The sequence below is a fragment of the Helianthus annuus genome, chromosome 3 (assembly GCF_002127325.2).
Source record: "Helianthus annuus cultivar XRQ/B chromosome 3, HanXRQr2.0-SUNRISE, whole genome shotgun sequence".
Lineage (NCBI taxonomy): Eukaryota > Viridiplantae > Streptophyta > Magnoliopsida > Asterales > Asteraceae > Helianthus > Helianthus annuus.
In genome coordinates this window covers 139,470,860-139,486,871 of record NC_035435.2, presented here as the reverse complement: position 1 = coordinate 139,486,871, position 16,012 = coordinate 139,470,860, and the positions used below count along the sequence as shown (strand labels likewise).

The 16,012-nt window shown below is 35.3% G+C and overlaps 1 protein-coding gene and 1 long non-coding RNA gene across 2 annotated transcripts; one reads left to right on the top strand and one right to left on the bottom strand.

The window, feature by feature from the left end:
* Nucleotides 1–885: 885 nt before the first annotated feature.
* Nucleotides 886–14,781, top strand: LOC110929895 (proteasome activator subunit 4). Its single transcript, XM_022173078.2, has 35 exons — nucleotides 886–1,260; nucleotides 1,904–2,006; nucleotides 2,095–2,207; nucleotides 2,328–2,450; nucleotides 2,544–2,645; nucleotides 2,730–2,895; nucleotides 3,634–3,750; nucleotides 3,836–3,903; nucleotides 4,008–4,109; nucleotides 4,648–4,864; nucleotides 5,196–5,429; nucleotides 5,524–5,651; nucleotides 5,760–5,877; nucleotides 5,977–6,195; nucleotides 6,291–6,446; nucleotides 6,539–6,615; nucleotides 7,144–7,352; nucleotides 7,441–7,648; nucleotides 7,736–7,815; nucleotides 8,458–8,575; nucleotides 8,642–8,812; nucleotides 8,897–9,065; nucleotides 9,153–9,196; nucleotides 9,330–9,372; nucleotides 9,464–9,612; nucleotides 9,707–9,801; nucleotides 10,652–11,550; nucleotides 12,404–12,685; nucleotides 12,771–12,866; nucleotides 12,965–13,143; nucleotides 13,562–13,643; nucleotides 13,889–14,013; nucleotides 14,104–14,196; nucleotides 14,321–14,474; nucleotides 14,566–14,781. Exons 1-35 carry the CDS (start codon nucleotides 1,100–1,102, stop codon nucleotides 14,605–14,607), a joined length of 5,442 nt encoding a protein of 1,813 aa, XP_022028770.1. The 5' UTR covers nucleotides 886–1,099; the 3' UTR covers nucleotides 14,608–14,781.
* Nucleotides 11,381–15,563, bottom strand: LOC118490707. The gene is made up of 2 exons (XR_004889935.1): nucleotides 15,066–15,563; nucleotides 11,381–11,608 (listed from the first exon to the last, which is right to left on the bottom strand). It is a non-coding gene; the product is annotated as an uncharacterized LOC118490707 (long non-coding RNA).
* Between the last annotated feature and the right edge of the window lie 449 nt (nucleotides 15,564–16,012).

Below are 16,012 nucleotides of genomic sequence, written 5' to 3'. Positions count from 1 at the left end.
CCAAAGGTTTATATCTTTTACAATTTTAACCCTACATAGTTTGGTTTTATAACTTTAACCCAAAACTTTTTATTATTTCCAATTTAACTTCACAACTTTTTTCCCTTATAGTTTTCATCTTTCGCAAATTTTTGTTTTACGTATAGTTCTAAATTTTTCGAGTTAATACGACGCTACGTGCATGTGTGGTTCAACGTTTTTACCTCAATTTTTTTCACGTTTGAAAGGTTCGTCGCAACACGCATATCCTAGGTCGAGTCAGTGTTGGTGGTCGATGACGGTTGTGTGACATTAGTACCATTTGACACCGTTTTACGCCCCGCCGCAACACGGGGTGTGCTTTGAGGGTTTTCTAAAGAAAAAATGGTTATGCATATGGTTGTCGTAACGTTGGCTTTGGAGGTTTTCCAAAAAAAAAAAACTGATTTTTTTACTTTTCACCAAAAAGCATGTCATAAATTACTTTTAATCCAAAACTATTTATTTTTTTACTTTTAACCCAAAATTTTTTATGTTTTGCAATCTATTCTCAAAACTTTTTTTACTTTCAACTTTGGCCTTTTATAGTTTTCATTTTCCGCAAATTTTTCGCTTTATGCTTGGTTCTAAATTTTGTGACTTAACACATTGAAACGTGCGTCTTTGGTTTAACGTTTTTACGTTTCGTTCTAAATTTTGCGAGTTAACACCACGCAACGTGCGTGTGTGGGTAAACGTTTTTACATCGTCTATTTTTTCCCCGTTTGACAGGTTTAACATAACGTGCGGGTCCTAGATCTACTTTGTTATAACTAAAGAATCCCCGCCGCATTGCGGCGGGTCGCAATCCTAGTTATTACATTGTATTATAATAATTGTATTACATCTAGATATTATAAGAGCACTCACATATAATCAGTTTCACAAGATCGTACTACAGATCAAGTTCACAGCCGACTTGAGTTGCCGGTCACCCATTCCCCCCTTACCCACCCCACACCGATCCTCTAACCCTTGTCTTGCCCAGAAAGAAACACAAACCAAACCAAACCCACCCCTCTCCTCTCTCTCTCTCTATACACACACACACCCCCAAATACACACACAACCACCGGTACAAATGCATCGCTACAACGCCTGGCTTCCGCCACCAGTCGCCGACGCCACCAAAAAGGAGAAACAATCATTCGCCGGTGTCGTTTCTTCCGTCAAAGAATCCTATTCTACCGATGATCCTGAATCTGTCTACTCCACTCTCAAATGGATCTCAGTCATTGACCTGTGAGCTCTAATTTCTATAATTCACTTTTATATTTGCTCATTCGTATCAACGATCGCCTTTTTTGTGTTCGTTTCTACTTATTTTTCATCTCAATTTTGATCTCTTTTGGCTCCTATTTCTTGAAATTGATTAGTATTTTATTGAAATTTTGCTATGTTGTTGAGGTTTTAGTTTGAAAGTCAACTGTTAGTTGTATTCAACAGTTTAATTTTGTGAATAATTTATATTTTTTAACCCATTTTTATTTAATAAGTTTACTGTATACAAACATTCTACAGTAGTAGGTATATACCTGAATTCTGATGTGTTTTTTCTGGTATAACTTTGCCAATAGGCAGATAGACAAGTGCTTGTGCTTCTACAGTTTCATGTTATTATTATTATTATTAAATGTGTTACAAGTGTTGTTAGTGTTTTGATTCCTGTAAATATATTATTTTTTCTGTATTATACTGATTGAATGAATATCCTTGCAATTATTATGGCATGATCATTTGTGATAGAATATTAGATGGAATCATCTTTTAAAACAACAAGATTATGATTATTATTATAATTATTATGATAGAACATTGGATGGAATCATCTTTCTAAACAGCAATATCTTTATTATTATTATTATGATGATGATCAATCGGGCAGATTCATAAAGGCGAAAAGTGAAGTATCATTGGAAGACGTTGTGGCTCTAGTGGAATTTGGACTGCAAGTGTTCAATGCTTCACAAGACAAACTTTATGCTCAGGTATTATTCTTTTGTGTCAACGGAATATGTTCAACCCATTATTCCATTATATACTACGGTGCTGAAATCGGTGTCACTTTTTTGTTAGGTGAGATGGGGAAATGTTCTTGTGAGATTGCTGAATAAATTCCGCAAGAAGTTGACTTTGAGAGTTGACTGGCGCCCGTTTTACGATACTTTGGTTCAAACACACTTTACAAGGTATTTCCATTCATGACTGAAGTACATTCATCATAGGATTCAAACATACGTTATATGTATCAGAAGATAACAAAATGATTGGTTTTAAACTTTTAATGGTCGTCATGAATCTGTACACAGGAATACGGGACCCGAGGGATGGAGGATAAGGCAAAGACATTTTGAAACAGTCACTTCGCTTGTTCGTTCCTGCAGACGATTTTTCCCACCAGGTTCGGCTCATGAGATATGGTCTGAATTTAGGTAAAATTCTGAATCTCTTATAGTTATAATCAAATTGATCCTATGTTATATACAATTTTGAATCTTAATTATTTGAATGAAATTGAGTTTCAGGTCTCTACTTGAAAATCCATGGCATAACTCGGCTTTTGAAGGTTCTGGATTTGTGAGACTCTTCCTTCCTACAAACGTAGATAACGAGGACTTTTATTCACGGTAATTTATACTTTTACGTATGTTTATTATTTTAGTTTCACTATTGATTATGGAAACAAAGTAATCATCTTACTTGCATGACAGTGAGTGGATCAACGAGTGTATTTATCAATGGGATTCTATACCAAACTGTCAGTTTTGGAACAGCCAATGGGCAGCTATTATGGCCCGTGTTATAAAGAACTACAAAGTCAAGAACTGGGAGGATCTTTTACCTGAATTATTCAGTCGATTCCTCAACATGTTTGAGGTACTTTTAACAGATATTTTATATGTAACAATTTAGGGTGACATTTTCACTGTAGCTACTAGTGTCACATCTAGCTCCAGTGATTTGTTTTTTTTGGTTTTTGTATTTTTCCTTTTTGTGAACCCCTCAACTTTCAGCATTTAATACTTATACCCCTCAACTTTCTATAAGTCTTGTAAAATCTCATTTTGAGCCTCTCGCGTTTTACGTCCTTATCTTTATGTACGCGAGTCAATATAATACGTTTTTGTGCTTATTTTTATTTACGTGTTTGGTTGGTCTTTGTTTTGATATAAATTTGTTTGGAAACGAGTCTGGTCAAATGAATAAGTTTTCACTAGGCGGTATAAATTCAAGTTACCTTACGTTTCGACGCCGCCGCAACGCGCGCGCGGTGCTTTGCTTTAACTTGAAAAAAATATTTTTTTACGTGTTTATTTTTTAGTACGTTTTGGACTTTGGTATGTATCCAAGTTAGTTTACGTTCAACGTAAATATATTTCGGCAATGAATCAGGTCAAATATTATACGTTTTCGTGCTTATTCTTATATGCATTTTCAGTTGGTTTACGTTTTGACGTAAATTTTGTTTGGAAACGAGTCGGGTCAGATATTTGACGGTATATTCTTTAAGTTTTGACGCCAACGCAATGTGCAGCGGGTCAAAATACTAGTTATATAGTTTTTACATTTGAATATAATAAAAAATACGGTGAACATATAATATTACTTCTGCAGGTGCCTGTGGCAAGTGGGGGTGGATCATACCCTTTTACTATTGATGTCCCGAGAAATACAAGGTTCTTGTTCACCAATAGATCACAAACTCCAGCTAAAGCCATGTCAAAATCAATTGTAAGATCAATACGCAAGTTATAAATATATGTTTGCTAAATCGTATTTGGTCCTTAACAGATTTTATTTCTCTAATTTTATATAGGTTTATTTACTAAAGCCCGGTAGCTTGGCTCAACAACACTTTGACAAATTGGTCAATCTCTTAGAACAGTTTGTTTTCTATATTTTAATATTTTAATATTTTATTACTTGCATTTTCAGTTAACTATATGCGTGAGGATATGTGTGTTTACATGTTGGGATACTTTTTACAGATATTACCATCCTTCTAATGGTGGTCGTTGGACTTACTCACTAGAGAGATTTTTGTTTCACTTGGTTTATACATTCAGAAAACGTTTACAACGAGAAAAAGAGTAAGGGTTTTCTTCCACCTTGTTGTTTTTTGTAGTTTCTTTCTCTTAAGAGTAAAATGCCATTTTCGTCCCTGAGGTTTGGCCAGTTTGCGACTTTCGTCCAAAGCTTTTTTTTTCTGCATCTGGATCCAAAAGGTTTGAAATCTTGCCATTTTCATCTGGCTCGTTAACTCTTATCTATTTTTCTCCGTAAAGTCAGGGGTATTTCCGTCTTTTTTGTTAACTTAAAGGGCAGTTCGGTCTTTTTCACTTAAAGGGAATACTTGTACAGTATGCTAAATGCTTGTACATAAAGTGAAAAGACCGAAATGCCCTTTAAGTTAACACAAAAGACGAAAATACCCCTGACTTAACGGAGAAAAATTGATTGAGTAAACGAGCCGGATGAAAATGGCAAGATTTCAAACCCTTTGGATCCAGATGCGGAAAAACAAACTTTGGACAAAAGTCACAAAACTAGTCAAGCCTCGGGACGAAAATGGCATTTTACTCTTCTCTTAATTATATAGTTTCTTATATAATGATTTTTTTAATTCAGGAATCCAGATAGCAACGAACAGATAAAGCTATGTTTAGGGCAATCAGAAAGGGAATCTTTTGTGAGAACTGTTTTGAAGCTAATCGATCGTGGCCAATACAGCAAAAACGAACACCTTTCTGAAACGGTTGCTGCTGCAACTTCTATTTTATCTTATGTGGAGCCCTCATTGGTCCTCCCCTTTTTGGTGTCTCGGTTCCATATGGCTTTAGAAACGGTTAGTGACAAACAGGTTTTCATCTTAGGTGCAGGAGGCAACATATTGGGTTGAGTAACGGGTCATACTGGATTGACTAGTCAACATTTTTTTTGCCCAATATTTATCTCTTTTTCTCAATAAATTGCTTTTTAGGAGGTTTTAAGCACTTGAAAACACTTTGGGCGTCTTTTGACCCAATCGTCCGGTTAGACCCGCTACCAATTTAGCTATGTTTTAAAAGTTTATCAACCCGATTCTATGAAAACGGGTCAGAATTGCCACAACTAATGTTAGGTTATGTCTCTGGTGGCTCATTTTTACCCACTCTTGTTTGTTTTTATCTGGTTAGATGACAGCAACACATCAATTGAAGACAGCTGTAACATCGGTGGCCTTTTCTGGACGATCGTTATTCTATATGTCTTTATCTGCTTCATCAATGGAAACAGACGACGTTAATGATGCTGATATGTTCCGTGATCTTTTGATGGTATCTTTGACCAATGCATTGCTTGGGATGGATGCCAACGATCCACCCAAAACCCTAGCAACTATGCAACTCATTGCCTCCATATTTTCCAATGTAATCACAAATATTAATTTAATTTAAAAACTCTGCCAATATTTTTAAAGAAAATGTCTTTTATAAGTTTATCTAATTGAAATGCTAATTACAGATGAGAACATTGGATGATGACACAGATAATTTGTCATTCATGCCTGCGGAACGGTTCTCGGAATGGCTTGATGAGTTTCTATGCCGCCTTTTCTCATTGTTACAACACTTGGAACCTAGTAGTGTTTTGTAAGCACTTCCATTTTGGCTTCTTTACATTTTTACCCCCTGTAATTTGGAACTTTGCTCTTTTGTCTATTTATTTTTGGTAATTCATAAAAAATTGATGTCCTGCAGAAATGAAGATGTTCATTCACCCGCAACATCTGGAACATTCTTAGTTGAAGATGGTCCTCAGTACTTCTGCATGTTGGAAATATTGTTCGGAAGACTTTCAAGATCCTTGTACAACCAGGTATAATCCAAATTAAACTGAATCATTATTAATTCCAATATTTCAAATTAAATTTATTCAAGGTTGTAAATCGTAACTTTTTTCATTTATACTGAACAGGCTATTAAAAAAGTCTCGAAATTCGTGCGGACAAATATTCTACCTGGAGCGATAGCTGAAGTTGGGCTGCTATGCTGTGCTTGCATTCATTCAAATCCAGAACTGGCCGTTAATCAACTTGTTGAACCGCTTTTATCTTCGGTTATATCATCTTTGAAAGGAATCCCTCTCACAGGTTTTGGGGGAAGTGGAAATTTCACTGGCCAATCTTTGAACAAGGTCTTCTTTTGTCATATTTTTTTAATTTATAATGATTTATTGTATATTTGACGTTCATCTTTTGGTAAATTTATTTCTTTACTAAATATTTGCAGGCAAGAGCTACACTTTCTCCAGCCCTAGAAACATCGATTGATTACCAATTAAAGGTGTTGTCGATTGCAATCAGCTATGGTGGCCCGTCACTTCTTCATTACAAGGACCAGTTTAAGGAGGCTATACATTCTGCCTTTGAATCTCCATCTTGGAAGGTTTTATTAAATCTCTTGGATTTACGGTTCTTAATTTTTTATTTTTTTTTCGTTGGACTAAATAATTTGTTTTAAATTCTGTAACTTGACAGGTTAACATAGCTGGTGATCAAGTCCTTCGGTCCCTACTTGGAAGTCTGGTTCTCTATTATCCTGTTGATCAGTACAGGTAAGTTTCTTTTGGTGGTTTCATGATAATACTAACAATGACAACGATAATGACAAATAATACAGTAAAATGCCAGTTTTGTCCCTGAGGTTTGGCCAGTTTTGAGACTTTCGTCCAAAGGTTTGTTTTTTGAAATTTTGCCATTTTCATCCGGCTCGTTAACTCCATTTTTCTTCGTTAAGTCAGGTATTTTCGTCTTTTTTGTTAACTTAAAGGGTAATTCGGTCTTTTTCACTTAAGGACTTGCTTGTATATTATGATAAATGCTTGTACATGAAGTGAAAAAAAACTGAATTTCCCTTTAAGTTAAGAAAAAAGATGAAAATACCCCTGACTTAAGGAAGAAAAATGGATGGAGTTAACGTGCCGGATGAAAATGAGAAGATTGCAAACCTTTTGGATCCACATGCGGAAAAATAAACCTTTGGATGAAAGTCACAAAACTGGCCAAACCTCGGGGACGAAAATGACATTTTACTCTAAATAATATGAGCATCATATCAAATTCTATGGTCTTTGACTTTACAGGTCTGTTTCAAACCATTCTTCATTGACCCTACTGGAGGAATGGATTAGTAATAAAGATTTTTCAAATGATCAACCATCTATGGGCCCCACGTGGCACATCCCCAGCGATGAAGAAATTCAATTTGCTAATGAACTGTTAAACCTGCATTTGGAATCAGCTTTGGACGAGCTTCTGAAAATATGTCAAGATAATATTCACTCGGATCCAGGTAAAATTTTAATTTCTCAATCAAGTTTCAATAAATTGTTATCATAAGAAAATAAGTTATATGAATTCCCATTTATTATGTTGCACAGGAAATGAAAAGGACCACTTGAAAGTGACTCTTTTGCGAATTGATTCTTCATTACAAGGTGTTTTGTCATGTTTGCCTGATTTTATACCGTCTTTTAAAAATGGGAAAGTGGAAAATCCGCCTTTTTTGATTGCTGGAGCAACGGGTTCAATTGTTGGTAGCACTGGATTGCGTGAAAAGGCTGCTAATATTATCCACGTCGCCTCCAAGTAAATAATTACGTTCTCAGTTTACCTTTCCTCGTGTTTCCCTTATTTATTTTTTCCCGCATAATTATATGTCCACTGGAATTGCAGATACTTGCTTGAGAAAAAATCAGATGACAGCATTCTTTTATTACTCCTTATTCGTGTTATTGAGGCTTTGGGGAACTATGGTAATGTAGACTGCATTACTGGAATCATTTTGACCTCATAAATCATTTCATTAAAACATTAGTAGAATGCCATTTTCATCCCTTAGGTTTCAGTTTTGCGACTTTCGTCCAAAGGTTTGTTTTTCTGCATCTGGATCCAAAAGGTTTGAAATCTTGCCATTTTCATCCGGCTCGTTAACTCCGTCCATTTTCTCCGTTAAGTGAGGGGTATTTTTGTCTTTGTTAATTTAAAGAGCAATTCGGTCTTTTTACTTTATGTAAAAAGACTGAATACCTTTAAGAAAAAAGACGAAAATACCCCTGAATTAACGGAGAAAAAATGGTTGGAGTTAACAAGCCAGATGAAAATGGCAAGATTTCAAACCTTTTGGATCCAGATGCGAAAAAACAAACCTTTGGACAAAAGTCACAAAACTGGCCAAACCTCAGGGACGAAAATGGCATTTTACTCAAAACATTACATTATCAGTGAAATTATATATTTTTATACTGATACTTGACACTAATAATTGGCGTATGACCTGCTCAAATATTCACCTGTTTTGACCTGACCCGTTTTGATCCGTTACCAACCTGCTCACTTGCAACCTCCATTTTATATCATCTATTTTTGTATACTTATTGACGAACTTTGCTGTACAGGAAGTTCTGAATATGAAGAGTGGACTAACCATAGGCAGGCATGGAAATTAGAATCAGTTGCCATTATGGAACCTCCGGTTAACTTTATCGTGCCATCTCAATCTAAAGGAAAGAAAAGGTAAAGTTTCTTACATATATTTACTTTTGAATATATGGTTTTGATTTGTTTATATTATTATTTTAGGCCAAGGTGGGCTCTCATTGACAAAGCATACATGCACAATACATGGAGAACTTCACAATCATCGTATCATTTGTATCGTACAAGTAAAAACGTATCTCCTTCAGACAATGTGAATCTTCTGATGGATGATCTTCTTAATCTATGTGTGCATAGCTATGATGCCGTTCGGACGTGAGTTCTTTTTTACATACCCTCCGGTTAACTTTATTGGTGTAATGTTCTTTTGTTACTTTTATATCATATATTGTTCTTCAGGCTTGCTGGGAGATCACTTGTGAAAATGATTAAACGATGGCCATCTTTAATTGCAAAGTGTGTGCTTACACTCACTGAGAACCTGAGAACCCCGAGCTCACCGGAATTTTTGGTTTTGGGTTCATGTGCCGTTCTTGGAACTCAAACTGTTCTCAAGCATCTCACTTTGGTATATTAATATACAATTATTATAATAAGTTAAAAGTTAAATTTTATCTTTCATTTTTTATTTCTTACATGATTTATATAAATACAGGAACCCAAATCTTTCTCATCTTTTCTTCTTGGAATCCTTTTGAGGCGAGTGTATATAAAATATTATTCAAGTTATGAAGTATGAACGTATGATTGTTAAATTTAGCACTCGTGTGACACACTTCTGTTTTTTTTTTTTTTTTTTTTTTTTTTTTTTTTTTTTTTTTTTTGCTTTTAGTTCTCAGCATGAATCCTTGAAATCTCAGAAAGCTATCAATGAGGTAAATTTCCAAAGATGATTCCATAGCAAACATTTATGTGTTGTACCTGTTCCATTATACCGATTATTTAACAAAAATTCAAAATCAACAGCTTTTTGTCAAATACAACATCTATTTTGCGGGGATCTCTAGAAAGATGTTCAGGAAGTCTGAGGCTGAGGGCAATTCTGGGACAGACTTTGCAGCTTTGGTTTCTGAGATAGGTTCTATGAGTTTCGAGTCAACTAACTTACATTGGAGGTATGGGCTTGTGATGCTTCTTCATCTCCATATATATATGTTCTTTTTTCCACTTAATTAAAGAAGTCTGAATCTGTTTAATTGTTTCATCTAGGTATAACTTGATGGCCAACAGGGTTCTACTATTGTTGGCTATGTCATCTAGAAATGAACCCACTATGTCACCAAAGATTCTTAACGAAGCTGCCGGTTAGTTATTTGGTCTATGTTGATATATTGTGAATTAAGCTGGCCTAATTTTTTCACTGCAATATCATTCTGAAGTCTAAAGATGGGAATTTTGATCCATCAACTATAAATGGTTATTTCGGGTTGGGCTTTATCGGACCAAATTGGTAAGAGTAAAAAATGTAAAAAAGGGAAAACGGGTCAAATGGGTTAGAAGGCATCCAAAGTGTACTACTAATACATTATAGCTTCTAATCCATTTTATTTAATTTTAGAGTAAAAATGCCATTTTTGTCCCTGAGGTTTGGCCAGTTTTGTGACTTTTGTCCAACAGTTTGTTTTTCCGCATCTGGATCCAAAAGGTTTGAAATTATGCCATTTTCATCCGGCTCGTTAACTCCATTAATTTTTCTCCGTTAAGTCAGAGGTATTTCCGGTTTTTTTTTTTTTTTTTTTTTTTTTTTTTTTTTTTTTCTAACTTAAAGGGCAATTCGATCTTTTTCACTTTATTTAAAAAGACCGAATACCCCTGAAAAAGACCGAATTGCTCTTAAAGTTAGCAAAAAAGACGGAAATACCTCTGACTTAACGGAGAAAAATGAATGGAGTTAACGGGCCGGATGAAAATGGCAAGATTTCAAACCTTTTGGATCCAGATGCGGAAAAACAAACCTTTGGAAGAAAGTTGCAAAACTGGCCAAACCTCAGGGAAGAAAATGGCATTTTACTCTTAATTTTATCTAAAAGTAGATTTTTTTTGAAGTTATATAATTCATGTAATCGTATCTGCCCGACCCACTCATGATATTTACTTTGCAATTGTGTAGTATTTAACATGGAATATATATACACCTATGTGTATGAATTTTAGGTCATTTCCTAAAGAATTTGAAAAGTCAGCTTCCACAGACAAGAATACTAGCAATCTCGGCTCTAAATATGTTGCTAAAAGAATCACCTTACAAATTATCAGCAGAACAACAACCCATTTCCGCAGAAAACTCACAAGAAAACACCAAATCATCTCTCGAAGGCACTTTAAGTAATATATTTCAAGAAGAAGGATTCTTTAGCGACACTTTCGACAGCCTTTCAAACATCCATATTATAAGCGACAACGAAAACTCTTCCAGGGGCGGTCATGGAAATTCTTCATTTCAAAGTTTAGCAGATAAGTCAATCACCCGTTTCTACTTTGACTTTTCATCTTCATGGCCTCGTACACCCACTTGGATTTCCTTATTCGGAACCGACACTTTTTATTCAAGTTTCGCTCGCATATTTAAACGTTTAGTTCAAGAGTGTGGTGTCCCGGTTTTACTGTCGTTGAAGACTGCGTTAAACGAGTTTGTAAATGCCAAAGAGAGATCCAAACAGTGTGTTGCTGCTGAAGCTTTTGCGGGCTTGTTGCATGCTGATGTTGTTGGGCTTGTGGAGGCCTGGGATAGCTGGATGATGGCCCAATTGCAGAATATACTTCTTGCACCATCAGTCGAGTCAATTCCTGAGTGGGCTGCTTGTATACGGTATGCAGTTACTGGGAAGGGTAAATATGGAATAAAAGTACCGCTTTTAAGGCAACGGATTTTGGATTGTTTGGTTGAGCCGTTACCCCAGACTGTAACCACAACAGTTGTTGCCAAACGCTACTCGTTTCTTTCTGCTGCTTTAATTGAGGTATCGCCCCCGAGGATGCCGTTATCGGAAATTCAGCTTCATTATAAACTATTACAGGAATTGCTGGATAACATGAGTCATCCTACTGCCCATGTGAGTATATTTTAGCTAGCAATAGTTATATATTGCAACCGAAGACTGATGCATTTTCCTGGGTAAAAGAGTTGATTATTTGAAGTAAAAAGTAAACCAACTTGTTTTATGCATAATGAGTTTTTAACATATTCGTAGGCCTGTAAACGAACTGAACGTTTTTCGTGAATTTGTTCGGCGGGAAGTTCGTTTATGTTCGTTTATTTAATAAACATGAACACAATTTTGTGTTCATTTAATTAAATGAATGATCATGAACACACGTTTTGTTCGTTCATTTTTCTTCGTGAACGTCCGTTTATGTTCGTTTATTTGTGTTTATTTATGTTCGTTTATTTACATTTGTTCATTTATGTTCGTTTCAATTTAAATACATAAGTAGTTATTATTATATAAATATTAAACATAAAAGGAACTTTCTAACTACTTATATAAATATAACTAAATGGTAATTGGGCTTTCTAGTAATAAAAATGGGTTTTCCAATAGAATTTATCATAATTAATCACTAATTTTTATATAAAAAGTTACTTTCTGTTCGTTTATGTCAAGTAAATTATGTCCATTTGTGTTCATTTATGTTTATTCAATTATGTTCGCTTAAGTTTGTTTGCTTATGTTCGTTTACGTTTACGTTCGTGAACGATTGGTTGAGGTTTTAAACAAATGAACATAAATGAACACGAACGTACTCATTTTCTTAAAAAACGAACATGAACAAAAAATGTGTTCGATTATATGTTCATGTTCGGTTAAAGTTAAATGGGGTTCATTTACAGGCCTACATATTGGTTAACTTTATAATTTTATATACATAATATTTGTGCTTATAGTTTTGGATATATCTCAACAGGTTAGGGAAGCAATTGCAATTGCACTATCTGTGCTGTGCTCAAATATACGACTACATGTATCCATTAATAAAGATTCTTCATTTGAGAACGGGAAAAATATTATAAACGGAAAGAACGCAGATAGTTGGGATCGGCTTTTACAAGAACGGGCATCTGAACTAGTGGTGGCAATTCAGAATGCAAATCCTTCTGACAGTTTAGAAAATTTAGCAGAGACAAACGCACTCTCAGGGTCAGATAGTAGTAGTAGTTCGCCAGATGATGTTCAGTGGATGGAAACGGTAATTCATAATAAATTTGTGGTTATTTTATTGTTTAAATTTTAATACTACAGACGTACTAAAATGTTGTTTGTTGTATATGTAGCTGTTCCATTTTGTTATCTCGTTAATGAAGTCTGGAAGATCTGCGTTCTTAGTGGATGTTCTTGTGGGGTTTTTATACCCTGTGATCTCATTACAGGTATGTTAACTGTTAATTTACTAACGATGATAGATATATATATATATATATCAAGTAATGAAAGATATATTTGTAATGAATTATTTGTTATTTTTAAGGAAACGTCGAATAAAGATTTATCAATGCTGGCCAAGGCAGCTTTTGAGTTGTTGAAATGGAGAATATTCACGGACGATCATCTTAGAAAAGCAGTATCTGTTCTTTTATCTTCAGCAGAAGATCCCAACTGGCGGACCAGATCTGCAACCTTGACTTTTCTAAGGAGCTTTATGTACAGGTATGCGGTACTTTTTTCCATCATCTAATTTTTCTCTATAGTGAATTGTCATTTTCGTCCCTGCGGTTAGGCCACTTTTGCTACTTCCATCCAAAGGCTTGCTTTTCCGCATCTGGATCCTTGTGGTTTCAATGTATTGGGATTTTCGTCCCTGAGGTTTGGCTCTCAGGGACAAAAATGACAAGATTTTGAAACCACGAGGACCCAAATGCGGAAAAACAAACCTTTGGATGAAAGTCGCAAAAATGACCAAACCTCAAGGACGAAAATGGCAATTTAGTCATTTGTAATTTAATGATAAAAATGCTCTACAAACTTCATCCCTATATATTTTATGAAGTTATTCAATGCATTTTTTTTTCTAAAACTTATATTGTGCGAATTTGGAAACGTTTATCTCGGTTTTTAATTCTCACAGGCACACATTCATTCTCTCCAATGATGAGAAACAGAAAATCTGGAAAACAGTTGAGAAGCTACTTACAGATAACCAAGTGGAGGTAATTTGTCTTTGAATAGGCTTTCTTTCTTAGTTGGATGGATATAAGGCGGCTAAATGGGCGGGTTGGGTAGTTGGTTAAAAAACGGGTAAAATTTTTGTTGGGCCCTGTTTGGGGCGACCCATGGCCTATCAACATTTTTTAGCTTTTATAAATACTTATGTATAAATAAAGTTGGTGGAAACTAAATGGTTAAAATACTAATCTAATCCTTTTATGTTATTCATTAATTTGTTTTGGTACAGGTAAGGGAACATGCAGCAGCGGTTTTAGCTGGCCTAATGAAAGGTGAGGATGGAGAATTATCAAAGGACTTCCGTGAAAGAGCTTACACCGAGGCTATGAAGCTTCAAAAAAGACGAAAACAAAGGTTGTTTGTCTTTCTACTCGTTTCATCTTTTATTTTATATTATTATTGTCGGAATGTATTTTATGTTTTAATTGTTATTGTGTATTGCAGAAGCTCAAGTGGTGGTTCTTCTGTTGCTTCCATACATGGCCGTGTTCTTGCTCTCGCTGCTTGTGTGTTGTCGGTTCCTTATGATATGCCCAGGTACCCTCTTTAACAGACAATTTATTTTTTTTTTATTTTTATTTTTATTATTTTTTTTTTTTGTAAATAAATGTATAAAAATAGTTATTTCTAAAATTTCTGAAACTCATTTATTATGTTTTAGTTGGTTGCCTGAGCATGCCACCTTATTGGCACGTTTTGTCGGTGAGCCATCACCAGTAAAATCAACCGTTACAAAGGCAGTTGCGGAGTTCCGCCGGACCCATGCAGATACTTGGAGTGTTCAGAAAGATTCATTCACTGAAGAACAACTTGAGGTAGCGTTAGAACTCATTAATTCGTTTCCAAGAAAAGAAAATCTGTAAAAGAAATTAATAATTTTTCTAAAATTATTGTCGATCCTTGCAGGTGTTGGCAGATACATCGTCTTCATCATCTTATTTTGCTTGATTAAATATTGTATTCTAATTCTCATGTCAGAGTGGGGAACAAATAGATGAACGAGCAGAACGACATTAAAGTAAAATTTGGTAATTAGTCTGCTGATAGAAACTGTAGTTATTCTCTTAGAATATTATAATTTTTCTTAATGGCATATAAGATAAAATAAGCTGTGCTTAATTACATTTTTTGTTAGAAAAAGAAAAAAATAATTTAGAAAAATAATGGATCATCAACATCATCTCCATATTTAAGTCTTTCCTTTTTATTCGTTCTTGTAAAGCCTATAAATAAAGGCTCGTTTTTCCTGTTTTGCATGCAAGATTTAAATCAATAAAATTCAGTTCTTTTCGATTATCCTTTGTCTCTGATTATTATTTACAACATGGTATCAGAGTAGAGTTTTGGTCCGTGAAACATCTTGTTCATCTTCTACAATCAATCACAACAAAAATCAAACATCAAACCTGTCGTCTTTGTTCTTCACCCAATCCGTATCAAAAACAACAGCAGCAGCCGCCAACACCAGCCGCTGCCGCCACATCCAACCTCTTCCTGCAAAACCCCAAAACCTTTTCGCCGCGAACCATCTCCACGAACATCCAGTCTTCGTCACTCCAACCCACGAAGAATTCCTTAAACCTACTTTTCGCCACGAACCTTTATACCCTATTATTTTCGAAGAAAAGAACAGGCAAGGAGGGCTCAATAATAGACAACGGCATGAAGTGAGGTTTTGGGATTATTATTGGTGGAGGAGATTGGCTATCATTGGTCTTGAAAAAAAAACAGTAGGCGACAACAAGGCAGAGGGCTCAATATATTGTTTTCGAAAAATATTAGTGGAGGTTTCCATATTTTATTCAACAACATCAGTGGTGCCTACTATTAGAATTTTCGAAAAGCAACAAGACGACAGAAGGGGGCTATTTATTTCTATTTATTTTCGATAGAAGGCAGAAGGAAGAGGCAGTGTTTGTGTTGGCGCAAAAAAGAAAGAAAAAATATTCAGTTAGTGTTCGTAGCATTGCGGATTCGAATTTACGCTTATCTTTTCTAACACAGCTGCGAGTGTCCAGTTTAGCGTTTACACAACTGCCATGTCCGGAGACGATAGCCCAAACAACCGTACCAACAATGACGATCTCGCAATTCAACTTGCGAATCTTCTTCGAACCAACCTTAATACCCAATCTCAAACACCAAAACTAACCTTATCCGATAGTCTGAAGATCAGTATCAAGCTGAATAGTCAAAATTACGCTCTATGGGCTCGAATGATTCGAGTTGCTATAGGGGGGAAATCTAAGAACCTGTTGAGCCATATTACAGGAAAACCTGCCCCATCAAACCCGTCAGATGAACAATACGAGCAGTGGGAACAAGACGATCTAGTCGTGTTTTCATGGCTCAT

Bases quoted from the DNA above. Each gene is read 5' to 3' on its own strand.
- LOC110929895 (XM_022173078.2), top strand. From the start codon at position 1,100: ATGCATCGCTACAACGCCTGGCTTCCGCCACCAGTCGCCGACGCCACC. The intron at 4,865-5,195 runs GTTAGTGACAAA...TTATCTGGTTAG, and splicing joins TCCATATGGCTTTAGAAACG to ATGACAGCAACACATCAATT. The intron at 8,576-8,641 runs GTAAAGTTTCTT...TTATTATTTTAG, and splicing joins CAATCTAAAGGAAAGAAAAG to GCCAAGGTGGGCTCTCATTG.